The sequence below is a fragment of the Carcharodon carcharias genome (assembly GCF_017639515.1).
Source record: "Carcharodon carcharias isolate sCarCar2 chromosome 36 unlocalized genomic scaffold, sCarCar2.pri SUPER_36_unloc_2, whole genome shotgun sequence".
In the NCBI taxonomy this organism is placed as follows: Eukaryota; Metazoa; Chordata; class Chondrichthyes; order Lamniformes; family Lamnidae; genus Carcharodon; species Carcharodon carcharias.
In genome coordinates this window covers 1,190,413-1,203,462 of record NW_024470737.1, presented here as the reverse complement: position 1 = coordinate 1,203,462, position 13,050 = coordinate 1,190,413, and the positions used below count along the sequence as shown (strand labels likewise).

Below are 13,050 nucleotides of genomic sequence, written 5' to 3'. Positions count from 1 at the left end.
GTGACTGGAGCGGGATGGGGAGGGGGACAGAGCAGCGCAGGGTGACTGGATGGGGAAGGGGATAGAGCAGCGCAGGGTGACTGGATTGGGAGGGGGATAGAGCAGCGCAGGTTGACTGGAGGGGGAGGGCGATAGAGCAGCGCAGGGTGACTGGAGGGGGAGGGGGACAGAGCAGCGCAGGGTGACTGGATGGGGAAGGGGATAGAGCAGCGCAGGGTGACTGGAAGGGGAGGGGGATGGAGCAGCGCAGGGTGACTGGAGGGGGGATGGGGAGGGGGATAGAGCAGCGCAGGTTGACTGGAGGGGGAGGGGGACAGAGCAGCGCAGGGTGACTGGATGGGGAAGGGGATAGAGCAGCGCAGGGTTACTGGATGGGGAAGGGGATAGAGCAGCGCAGGGTGACTGGTGGGGGATGGCTAGGGGGATAGAGCAGCGCAGGGTGACTGGAGGGGGAGGGGGACAGAGCAGCGCAGGGTGACTGGATGGGGAAGGGGATAGAACAGCGCAGGGTGACTGGGTGGGGAGGGGGATAGAGCAGCGCAGGGTGTCTGGAGGGGGATGGGGAGGGGGATAGAGCAGCGCAGGGTGACTGGAGGGGGATGGGGATAGAGCAGCGTAGGGTAACTGGGTGGGGACGGGGAGGGAGATAGAGCAGCGCAGGGTAACTGGGTGTGGACGAGGAGGGGGATAGAGCAACGCAGGGTGACTGGATGGGGAGGGGGATTGAGCAGCGCAGGGTGACTGGATGGGGAGGGAGATAGAGCAGCGCAAGGTGACTGGATGGGGAGGGGGATTGAGCAGCGCAGGATGACTGGATGGGGAGGGGGATAGAGCAATGCAGGGTGACTAGATGGGGAGGGGGATAGAGCAGCGCAGGTTGACTGGATGGGGAAGGGGATAGAGCAGCGCAGGCTGACTGGATGGGGAAGGGGATAGAGCAGCGCAGGGTGACTGTACGGGGTGGGGGATAGAGCAGCGCAGGGTGACTGGGTGGGGATGGGGAGGGGGATAGAGCAGCGCAGGGTGACTGGACGTGGAGGGGGATAGAGCAGGGCAGGGTGACTGGACGGGGTGGGGGATAGAGCAGGGCAGGGTGACTGGACGGGGAGGGGGATAGAGCTGCGCACGGTAACTGTGTGGGGATGGGGAAGGGGATAGAGCAGCGCAGGGTGACTGGACGTGGAGGTGGATAGAGCAGCGCAGGTTGTCTCGATGGGGAGGGTGATAGAGCAGCGCAGGGTGACTGGAGCGGGATGGGGAGGGGGACAGAGCAGCGCAGGCTGACTGGATGGGGAAGGGGATAGAGCAGTGCAGGGTGACTGGATTGAGAGGGGGATAGAGCAGCACAGGGTAACTGGGTGGGGAGAGGGATGGAGCAGCGCAGGGTGACTGGAGGGGGAGAGGGAGGGGGATAGAGCAGCGCAGGGTGACTGGGTGGGGATGAGGAGGGGGATAGAGCAGCGCAGGGTGACTGGATGGGGAGGGGGATAGAGCAGCGCAGGGTGACTGGATGGGGAGGGGGATTGTGCAGCGCAGGTTGACTGGATGGGGAGGGGGATAGAGCAATGCAGGGTGACTAGATGGGGAGGGGGATAGAGCAGCGCAGGGTGACTGGATGGGGAAGGGGATAGAGCAGCGCAGGGTGACTGGAGGGGGAGGGGGATAGAGCAGCGCAGGGTGACTGGAGGGGGAGGGGGACAGAGCAGCGCAGGGTGACTGGATGGGGAAGGGGATAGAGCAGCGCAGGGTTACTGGAGGGGGATGGGGAGGGGGATAGAGCAGCGCAGGGTGACTGGAGGGGGAGGGGGATGGAGCAGCGCAGGGTGACTGGAGGGGGATGGGAGGGGGATAGAGCAGCGCAGGTTGACTGGAGGGGGAGGGGGACAGAGCAGCGCAGGGTGACTGGATGAGGAAGGGGATAGAGCAGCGCAGGGTGACTGGAGGGGGAGGGGGATAGAGCAGCGCAGGGTGACTGGAGGGGGAGGGGGATAGAGCAGCGCAGGGTGACTGGATGGGGAGGGAGATAGAGCAGCGCACGATGACTAGGTGGGGCGGGGGATAGAGTAGCGCAGGGTGACTGGATGGGGCGGGGGATAGAGCAGCGCAGGGTGACTGGTTGGGGAGGGCGATAGAGCAGCGCAGGGTGACTGGAGGGGGAGGGGGATAGAGCAGCGCAGGGTGACTGTAGGGGGAGGGGGATAGAGCATCGCAGGGTGACTGGAGGGGGAGGGGGATAGAGCAGCGCAGGGGGACTGGGTGGGGACGGGGAGGGCGATAGAGCAGCGCAGGGTGACTGGACATGGACGGGGATAGAGCAACGCAGGGTGACTGGATGGGGAGGGGGATAGAGCAACGCAGGGTGCCTGGAAGGGGATGGGGAGGGGGATAGAGCAGCGCAGGGCGACTGGAGGGGGATGGGGAGGGGGACAGAGCAGCGCAGGGTTACTGGATGGGGAAGGGGATAGAACAGCGCAGGGTGACTGGGTGGGGAGGGGGATAGAGCAGCGCAGGGTGACTGGACGTGGAGGGGGATAGAGCAGCGCAGGGTGACTGGAGGGGGATGGCGAGGGGGATAGAGCAGCGCAGGGTGACTGGACGTGGAGGGGGATAAAGCAGCGCAGGGTGACTGGACGGGGTGGGGGATAGAGCAGGGCAGCGTGACTGGAGGGGGATGGGGAGGGGGATAGAGCAGCGCAGGGTGACTGGACGGGGAGGGGGATAGAGCAGCGCAGGGTGACTGGAGGGGGAGGGGGATAGAGCAGCGCAGGGTGACTGGAGGGGAAGTGGGATAGAGCAGGGCAGGGTGACTGGATGGGGAAGGGGATAGAGCAGCGCAGGGTGACTGGATGGGGAAGGGGATAGAGCAGCGCAGGGTGACTGGACGGGGAGGGGGATAGAGCAGCGCAGGGTGACTGGGTGGGGATGAGGAGGGGGATAGAGCAGCGCAGGGTGACTGGATGGGGAGGGTGATAGAGCAGCGCAGGGTGACTGGATGGGGAGGGGGATTGTGCAGCGCAGGATGACTGGATGGGGAGGGGGATAGAGCAATGCAGGGTGACTAGATGGGGAGGGGGATAGAGCAGCGCAGGGTGACTGGATGGGGAGGGGGATAGAGCAGCGCAGGGTGACTGGACGGGGTGGGGGATAGAGCAGGGCAGGGTGACTGGACGGGGAGGGGGATAGAGCAGCGCACGGTAACTGTGTGGGGACGGGGAAGGGGACAGAGCAGCGCAGGTTGTCTAGATGGGGAGGGGGATAGAGCAGCGCAGGGTGACTGGAGCGGGATGGGGAGGGGGACAGAGCAGCGCAGGGTGACTGGATGGGGAAGGGGATAGAGCAGCGCAGGGTGACTGGATTGGGAGGGGGATAGAGCAGCGCAGGGTGACTGGAGGGGGAGGGCGATAGAGCAGCGCAGGGTGACTGGAGGGGGAGGGGGACAGAGCAGCGCAGGGTGACTGGATGGGGAAGGGGATAGAGCAGCGCAGGGTTACTGGAGGGGGATGGGGAGTGGGATAGAGCAGCGCAGGGTGACTGGAAGGGGAGGGGGATGGAGCAGCGCAGGGTGACTGGAGGGGGATGGGGAGGGGGATAGAGCAGCGCAGGTTGACTGGAGGGGGAGGGGGACAGAGCAGCGCAGGGTGACTGGATGGGGAAGGGGATAGAGCAGCGCAGGGTTACTGGATGGGGAAGGGGATAGAGCAGCGCAGGGTGACTGGTGGGGGATGGCTAGGGGGATAGAGCAGCGCAGGGTGACTGGAGGGGGAGGGGGACAGAGCAGCGCAGGGTGACTGGATGGGGAAGGGGATAGAACAGCGCAGGGTGACTGGGTGGGGAGGGGGATAGAGCAGCGCAGGGTGTCTGGATGGGGAAGGGGATAGAACAGCGCAGGGTGACTGGGTGGGGAGGGGGATAGAGCAGCGCAGGGTGTCTGGAGGGGGATGGGGAGGGGGATAGAGCAGCGCAGGGTGACTGGAGGGGGATGGGGATAGAGCAGCGTAGGGTAACTGGGTGGGGACGGGGAGGGAGATAGAGCAGCGCAGGGTAACTGGGTGTGGACGAGGAGGGGGATAGAGCAACGCAGGGTGACTGGATGGGGAGGGGGATTGAGCAGCGCAGGGTGACTGGATGGGGAGGGAGATAGAGCAGCGCAGGGTGACTGGATGGGGAGGGGGATTGAGCAGCGCAGGATGACTGGATGGGGAGGGGGATAGAGCAATGCAGGGTGACTAGATGGGGAGGGGGATAGAGCAGCGCAGGTTGACTGGATGGGGAAGGGGATAGAGCAGCGCAGGCTGACTGGATGGGGAAGGGGATAGAGCAGCGCAGGGTGACTGTACGGGGAGGGGGATAGAGCAGTGCAGGGTGACTGGACGGGGTGGGGGATAGAGCAGCGCAGGGTGACTGGGTGGGGACGGGGAGGGGGATAGAGCAGCGCAGGGTGACTGGACGTGGAGGGGGATAGAGCAGGGCAGGGTGACTGGACGGGGTGGGGGATAGAGCAGGGCAGGGTGACTGGACGGGGAGGGGGATAGAGCTGCGCACGGTAACTGTGTGGGGACGGGGAAGGGGATAGAGCAGCGCAGGGTGACTGGACGTGGAGGTGGATAGAGCAGCGCAGGTTGTCTCGATGGGGAGGGTGATAGAGCAGCGCAGGGTGACTGGAGCGGGATGGGGAGGGGGACAGAGCAGCGCAGGCTGACTGGATGGGGAAGGGGATAGAGCAGCGCAGGGTGACTGGATTGGGAGGGGGATAGAGCAGCGCAGGGTGACTGGAGGGGGATGGGGAGGGGGATAGAGCAGCGCAGGGTGACTGGAGGGGGAGGGGGATAGAGCAGCGCAGGGTGACTGGAGGGGGATGGGGAGGGGGATAGAGCAGCGCAGGGTTACTGGATGGGGAAGGGGATAGAACAGCGCAGGGTGACTGGGTGGGGAGGGGGATAGAGCAGCGCAGGGTGACTGGAGGGGGATGGGGAGGGGGATAGAGCAGCGTAGGGTGACTGGATGGGGAAGGGGATAGAGCAGCGCAGGTTGACTGGATGGGGAGGGGGTTAGAGCAACGCAGGGTGACTGGATGGGAAGGGGTATAGAGCAGCGCAGGGTGACTGGACGTGGAGGGGGCTAGAGCAGCGCAGGTTGACTGGATGGGGAGGGGGATAGAGCAACGCAGGGTGATTGGATGGGAAGGGGGATAGAGCAGCGCAGGGTGACTGGATGGGGAAGGGGATAGAGCAGCGCAGGGTGACTGGATGGGGAGGGGGATAGAGCAGCGCAGGGTGACTTGGTGGGGAGGGGGATAGAGCAGCGCAGGGTGACTGGAGGGGGATGGGGAAGGGGATAGAGCAGCGCAGGGTGACTGGATGGGGAAGGGGATAGAGCAGCACAGGGTGACTGGATGGGGAAGGTGATAGAGCAGCGCAGGGTAACTGGGTGGGGATGAGGAGGGGGATAGAGCAGCGCAGGGTGACTGTACGCGGAGGGGGATAGAGCAACACAGGGTGACTGGATGGGGAGGGGGATACAGCAGCGCAGGGTGACTGGATGGTGAGGGGGATAGAGCAGCGCAGGGTTACTGGATGGGAAGGGGGATAGAGCAGCGCAGGGTGACTGGATGGGGAGGGGGATAGAGCAGCGCAGGGTGACTGGATGGTGAGGGGGATAGAGCAGCGCAGGGTGACTGGACGGGGAGGGGGATAGAGCAGCGCAGGGTAACTGGGTGGGGACGGGGAGGGGGATAGAGCAGCGCAGGGTGACTGGACGGGGAGGGGGATAGAGCAGCGCAGGGTAACTGGGTGGGGACGGGGAGGGGGATAGAGCAGCGCAGCGTGACTGTACGTGGAGGGGGATAGAGCAGCGCAGGTTGAATGGATGGGGAGGGCGATAGAGCAACGCAGGGTGACTGGAGCGGGATCGGGAGGGGGATAGAGCAGCGCAGGGTGACTGGATGGGGAAGGGGACAGAGCAGCGCAGGGTGACTGGAGGGGGAAGGGGATAGAGCAGCGCAGGGTGACTGGGTGGGGATGGGGATAGATTAGCGCAGGGTGACTGGACGCGGAGGGGGATAGAGCAGCGCAGGTTGACTGGATGAGGAGGGGGATAGAGCAGCGCAGGGTGACTGGACGGGGAGGGGGATAGAGCAGCGCAGGGTGACTGGACGTGGAGGGGGATAGAGCAGCGCAGGGTGACTGGACGCGGAGGGGGATAGAGCAGCGCAGGGTGACTGGACGTGTAGGTGGATAGAGTAGCGCAGGTTGACTGGATGGGGAGGGGGATAGAGCAGCGCAGGATGACTGGAGCGGGATTGGGAGTGGGATAGAGCAGCACAGGGTGACTGGAGGGGGAGGGGGATAGAGCAGCGCAGGGTGACGGGAGGGGGATAGAGCAGCGCAGGGTGACTGGATGGGGAAGGGGATAGAGCAGCGCAGGGTGACTGGATGGGGAAGGGGATAGAGCAGCGCAGGGTGACTGGATGGGGAGGGCGATAGAGCAGCGCAGGGTGACTGGATGGGGAAGGGGATAGAGCAGGGCAGGGTGACTGGATGGGGAGGGCGATACAGCAGCGCAGGGTGACTAGATGGGGAGGGGGATAGAGCAACGCAGGGTGACTGGATGGGGAGGGGGATAGAGCAGTGCAGGGTGATTGGAGCGGGATGGGGAGGGGGATAGAGCAGCGCAGGGTGACTGGAGGGGGATGGGGAGGGGGATAGAGCAGCGCAGGGTGACTGGAGGGGGAGGGGGATAGAGCAGCGCAGGGTGACTGGATGGGGAAGGGGATAGAGCAGGGCAGGGTGACTGTACGGGGAGAGGGATGGAGCAGCGCAGGGTGACTGGATGGGGATGGGGAGGGGGATAGAGCAGCGCAGGGTAACTGGGTGGGGATGGGGAGGGGGATAGAGCAGCGCAGGGTGACTGGATGGGGAGGGGGATAGAGCAGTGCAGGGTGACTGGATGGGGAGGGGGATAGAGCAGCGTAGGGTGACTGGATGGGGAGGGGGATAGAGCAGCGCAGGGTAACTGGGTGGGGACGAGGAGGGGGATAGAGCAGCGCAGGGTGACTGGATGGGGAGGGGGATAGAGCAGCGCAGGGTGACTGGATGGGGAGGGGGATGGAGCAGCGCAGGGTGACTGGATGGGGAGGAGGATTTGATCAGATTCACCCGGTGATTGACATGTAACCTCGTTTGTGTTTCTCCCCAAAGGGAAAGGCCTGGGGCGGAGAGAGGACGGAATCCGAGAAGCTATCAAAGTGAAGGTGAAATGTGACACAGCGGGGGTAAGCTCACCGTACAATTCATCAGCAGGTCCTCTTTCTCTCTCAGGGAGATATCTGTACACTGACTGGTGTCTCTCAGTCCCCTCTCTCTCTCAGGGAGATATCTGTACACTGACTGGTGTCTCTCAGTCCCTCTCTCTCAGAGAGATATCTGTACACTGACTGGTGTCTCTCAGTCCCTCTCTCTCTCAGGGAGATTTCTGTACACTGACTGGTGTCTCTCAGTTTCTCTCTCTCTCAGGGAGATGTCTGTACACTGACTGGTGTCTCTCAGTCCCCTCTCTCTTTCTCAGGAGATGTCTGTACACTGACTGGTGTCTCTCAGTCCCTCTCTCTCAGGGAGATATCTGTACACTGACTGGTGTCTCTCAGTCCTATCTCTCTCAGGGAGATATCTGTACACGAACTGATGTCTCTCAGTCCCTCTCTCTCAGAGAGATATCTGTACACTGACTGGTGTCTCTCAGTCCCTCTCTCTCTCAGGGAGATATCTGTACGCTGACCGGTGTCTCTCAGTTTCTCTCTCTCTCAGGGAGATGTCTGTACACTGACTGGTGTCTCTCAGTCCCCTCTCTCTTTCTCAGGGAGATGTCTGTACACTGACTGGTGTCTCTCAGTGCCCTCTCTCTCTCTCTGTGAGATATCTGTACACTGACTGGTGTCTCAGTCCCTCTCTCTCAGTGAGATATCTGTACACTGACTGGTGTCTCTCAGTCCTCTCTCTCTCAGGGAGATATCTGTACACTAACTGGTGTCTCTCAGTCCCTCTCTCTCAGAGAGATATCTGTACACTGACTGGTGTCTCTCAGTCCCTCTCTCTCTCAGGGAGATATCTGTACACTCACTGGTGTCTCACAGTCCCTCTCTCTCTCTCGGAGATATCTGTACACTGACTGGTGTCTCTCAGTCTCTCTATCACAGGGAGATGTCTGTACACTGACTATTGTCTCAGTCCCTCTCTCTCAGGGAGATATCTGTACACTGACTGGTGTCTCTCAGTCCCCTCTCTCTCAGGGAGATATCTGTACACTGACTGGTGCCTCTCAGTCCCCCTCTCTCAAGGGGATATCTGTACGCTGACTGGTGTCTCTCAGTCCCTCTCTCTCTCAGGGAGATATCTGTACACTGACTGGTGTCTCTCAGTCCCTCTCTCTCTCTCGGAGATATCTGTACACTGACTGGTGTCTCTCAGTCCGCTCTCCGTCACGGGGAGATATCTGTACACTGACTGGTGTCTCTCAGTCCCGTCTCTCTCAGGGAGATATCTGTACACTGACTGGTGTCTCTCAGTCCCCCTCTCTCAAGGAGATATCTGTACGCTGACTGGTGTCTCTCAGTCTCTCTATCTCAGGGAGATATCTGTACACTGACTGGTGTCGCAGTCCCTCTCTCTCAGTGAGATATCTGTACACTGACTGGTGTCTCTCACTCTCTCTATCTCAGGGAGATATCTGTACACTGACTGGTGTCTCAGTCCCTCTCTCTCAGTGAGATATCTGTACACTGACTGGTGTCTCTGTCTCTCTATCTCAGGGAGATGTCTGTACACTGACTGGTGTCTCAGTCCCTCTCTCTCAGTGAGATAGCTGTACTCTAACTGGTGTCTCTCAGTCCCTCTCTCTCTCAGGGAGATTTCTGTACACTGACTGGTGTCTCTGTCCCCTTTCTCTCTCAGGGTGATGTCTGTGCACTGACTGGTGTCTCTCAGTCCCCCTCTCTCTCACAGGGAGATATCTGTACGCTGTCTGTTGTCTCTCAGTCCCCCTCTCTCTCAGGGAGATATCTGTACAATGACTGGTGTCTCTCAGTCCCTCTCTCTCTCAGGGAGATATCTGTACACTCACTGGTGTCTCTCAGTCCCTCTCTCTCTCGGAGATATCTGTACACTGAATGGTGTCTCTCAGTCCGCTCTCTCTCAGGGAGATATCTGTACACTGACTGGTGTCTCTCAGTCCTCTCTCTCTCAGGGAGATATCTGTACACTGACTGGTGTCTCAGTCCCTCTCTCTCAGTGAGATATCTGTACACTGACTGGTGTCTCTCAGTCTCTCTATATCAGGGAGATGTCTGTACACTGACTGGTGTCTCTCAGTCTCTCTATATCAGGGAGATGTCTGTACACTGACTGGTGTCTCAGTCCCTCTCCCTCAGTGAGATAGCTGTACTCTGACTGGTGTCTCTCAGTCCCTCTATCTCTCAGGGAGATTTCTGTACACTGATTGGTGTCTCTCAGTCCCCTCTCTCTCTCACAGAGATATCTGTACACTGGTGTCTCCCCGGCTCTCTCTCTCAGGGAGATATCTGTACACTGACAGGTGTCTCTCAGTCCCTCTCTCTCTCTCGGAGATATCTGTACATTGACTGGCGTCTCTCACTCTCTCTATCTCAGGGAGATATCTGTACACTGACTGGTGTCTCAGTCCCTCTCTCTCAGTGAGATATCTGTACACTGACTGGTGTCTCTCAGTCTCTCTATCTCAGGGAGATATCTGTAAACTGACTGGTGTCTCTCAGTCTCTCTATCTCAGGGAGATGTCTGTACACTGACTGGTGTCTCAGTCCCTCTCTCTGTGAGATAGCTGTACACTGACTGGTGTCTCTCAGTCCCCTCTCTCTCTCACAGAGATATCTGTACACTGACTGGTGTCTCTCAGTCCCGCTCTCTCTCAGGGAGATTTCTGTACACTGACTGGTGTCTCTCAGTCCCCTCTCTCTCTCAGGGTGATATCTGTACACTGACTGGTGTCTCTCAGTCCCCCTCTCTCTCTCAGGGAGATATCTGTACGCTGACTGTTGTCTCTCAGTCCCCCTCTCTCTCAGGGAGATATCTGTACTCTAACTGGTGTCTCTCAGTCCCCTCTCTTTCTCTCAGGGAGATATCTGAACACTGACTGGTGTGTCTCAGTCCCTCTCTCTCAGAGAGATATCTGTACACTGACTGGTGTCTCTCAGTCCCTCTCTCTCTCAGGGAGATATCTGTACGCAGACTGGTGTCTCTCAGTCCCTCTCTCTCTCAAGGAGATATCTGTACGCTGACTGGTGTCTCTCTGTCCCCTCTCTTTCCCAGGGAGATATCTGTACACTGACTGGTGTCTCTCAGTCCCTCTCTCTCTCAGGGAGATATCTGTACACTGACTGGTGTCTCTCAGTCCCCTTTCTCTCTCAGGGAGATATCTGCACTGACTGGTGTCTCTCAGTCCCTCTCTCTCAGAGAGATATCTGTACACTGACTGGTTTCTCTCAGTCCCTCTCTCTCTCAGCGAGATATCTGTACACTGACTGGTGTCTCTCAGTCCCTCTCTCTCTCAGAGAGATATCTGTACACTGACTGGTGTCTCTCAGTCCCTCTCTCTCTCTCAGAGAGATATCTGTACACTGACTGGTGTCTCTCAGTCCCTCTCTCTCTCACGGAGATATCTGTACACTGACTGGTGTCTCGCAGTCCCTCTCTCTCTCACGGAGATATCTGTACACTGACTGGTGTCTCTCAGTCCCTCTCTCTCAGTGAGATATCTGTATACTGACTGGTGTCTCACAGTCCCTCTCTCTCAGGGAGAAATCTGTACATTGACTGGTGTCTCCCATTCCCCTCTCTCTCAGGGAGATATCTGTACACTGACTGGTGTCTCTCAGTCCCCCCTCTCTCTCTCAGGGTGATATCTGTACACTGACTGGTGTCTCTCAGTCCCTCTCTCTCAGGGAGATATCTGTACACTGACTGGTGTCTCTCAGTCCCTCTCTCTCTCAGGGAGATATCTGTACACAGACTGGTGTCTCTCAGTCCCTCTGTCTCTCAGGGAGATATCTGTACTCTGACTGGTGTCTCTCAGTCCCTCTCTCTCTTTCGGAGATATCTGTACACTGACTGGTGTCTCTCAGTCCACTCTCTCTCAGGGAGATATCTGTACACTGACTGGTGTCTCTCAGTCCTCTCTCTCTCTCAGGGAGATATCTGTACACTGACTGGTGTCTCTCAGTCCCCTTTCTCTCTCAGGGAGATATCTGTACACTGACTGGTGTTTCTCAGTTCCTCTCTCTCTCAGGGAGATATCTGTAAACAGACTGGTGTCTCTCAGTCCACTCTCTCTCTCTCTCAGGGAGATATCTGTACACTGACTGGTGTCTCTCAGTCCCTCTCTCTCTCAGGGAGATATCTGTACACAGACTGGTGTCTCTCTGTCCCTCTCTCTCTCTCTCTCAGGGAGATATCTGTACACTGACTGGTGTCTCACTCTCCTCTCTCTCTCAGGGAGATTTCTGTACACTGACTGGTGTCTCTCAGTCCACTCTCTCTCAGGGAGATATCTGTACACTGACTGGTGTCTCTCAGTCCTCTCTCTCTCAGGGAGATATCTGTACACTGACTGGTGTCTCTCAGTCCTCTCTCTCTCAGGGAGATATCTGTACACTGACTGGTGTCTCACTCTCCTCTCTCTCTCAGGGAGATTTCTGTACACTGACTGGTGTCTCTCAGTCCACTCTCTCTCAGGGAGATATCTGTACACTGACTGGTGTCTCTCAGTCCTCTCTCTCTCAGGGAGATATCTGTACACTGACTGGTGTCTCTCAGTCCTCGCTCTCTCAGGGAGATATCTGTACACTGACTGGTGTCTCTCAGTCCCTCTCTCTCAGCGAGGTATATGTACATTGACTGGTGTCTCTCAGTCCCCTTTCTCTCTCAGGGAGATATCTGTACACTGACTGGTGTCTCTCAGTCCCTCTCTCTCTCTCAGGGAGATATCTGTACACTGACTGGTGTCTCTCAGTCCCTCTCTATCACAGGTTGATATCTATACACTGACTGGTGTCTCTCAGTCTCTCTGTCACAGGGAGATATCTGTACACTGACTGGTGTCTCTCAGTCCCTCTCTCTCTCACGGAGATATCTGTACACTGACTGGTGTCTCTCAGTCCCTCTCTCTCAGTGAGATATCTGTATACTGACTGGTGTCTCACAGTCCCTCTCTCTCAGGGAGATATCTGTACATTGACTGGTGTCTCCCATTCCCCTCTCTCTCAGGGAGATATCTGTACACTGACTGGTGTCTCTCAGTCCCCCCTCTCTCTCTCAGGGTGATATCTGTACACTGACTGGTGTCTCTCAGTCCCCTCTCTCTCAGGGAGATATCTGTACACTGACTGGTGTCTCTCAGTCCCTCTCTCTCTCAGGGAGATATCTGTACACAGACTGGTGTCTCTCAGTCCCTCTGTCTCTCAGGGAGATATCTGTACACTGACTGGTGTCTCTCAGTCCCTCTCTCTCTCTCTCGGAGATATCTGTACACTGACTGGTGTCTCTTAGTCCACTCTCTCTCAGGGAGATATCTGTACACTGACTGGTGTCTCTCAGTCCACTCTCTCTCAGGGAGATATCTGTACACTGACTGGTGTCTCTCAGTCCTCTCTCTCTCAGGGAGATATCTGTACACTGACTGGTGTCTCTCAGTCCTCTCTCTCTCAGGGAGATATCTGTACACTGACTGGTGTCTTTCAGTCCCCTCTCTCTCTCAGGGAGATATCTGTACACTGACTGGTGTCTCTCAGTCCCCTTTCTCTCTCAGGGAGATATCTGTACACTGACTGGTGTTTCTCAGTTCCTCTCTCTCTCAGGGAGATATCTGTAAACAGACTGGTGTCTCTCAGTCCCCTCTCTCTCTCTCTCAGGGAGATATCTGTACACTGACTGGTATCTCTCAGTCCCTCTCTCTCTCTCAGGGAGATATCTGTACACTGACTGGTGTCTCTCAGTCCCCTCTTTGTCACAGGGAGATATCTGTACA

At 58.3% G+C, this 13,050-nt stretch overlaps 1 protein-coding gene across 1 annotated transcript in view; it reads left to right on the top strand.

Moving 5' to 3' along the window:
- Window positions 1–13,050, top strand: part of gpatch4 (G patch domain containing 4) — an 82,294-nt gene that overhangs the window by 53,766 nt on the left and 15,478 nt on the right. Inside the window, exon 2 of the mRNA XM_041181749.1 lies at window positions 7,197–7,270. Within this exon, the coding sequence (XP_041037683.1) occupies window positions 7,197–7,270 (74 nt within the window). The remainder of the gene's footprint in view (window positions 1–7,196; window positions 7,271–13,050) is intronic.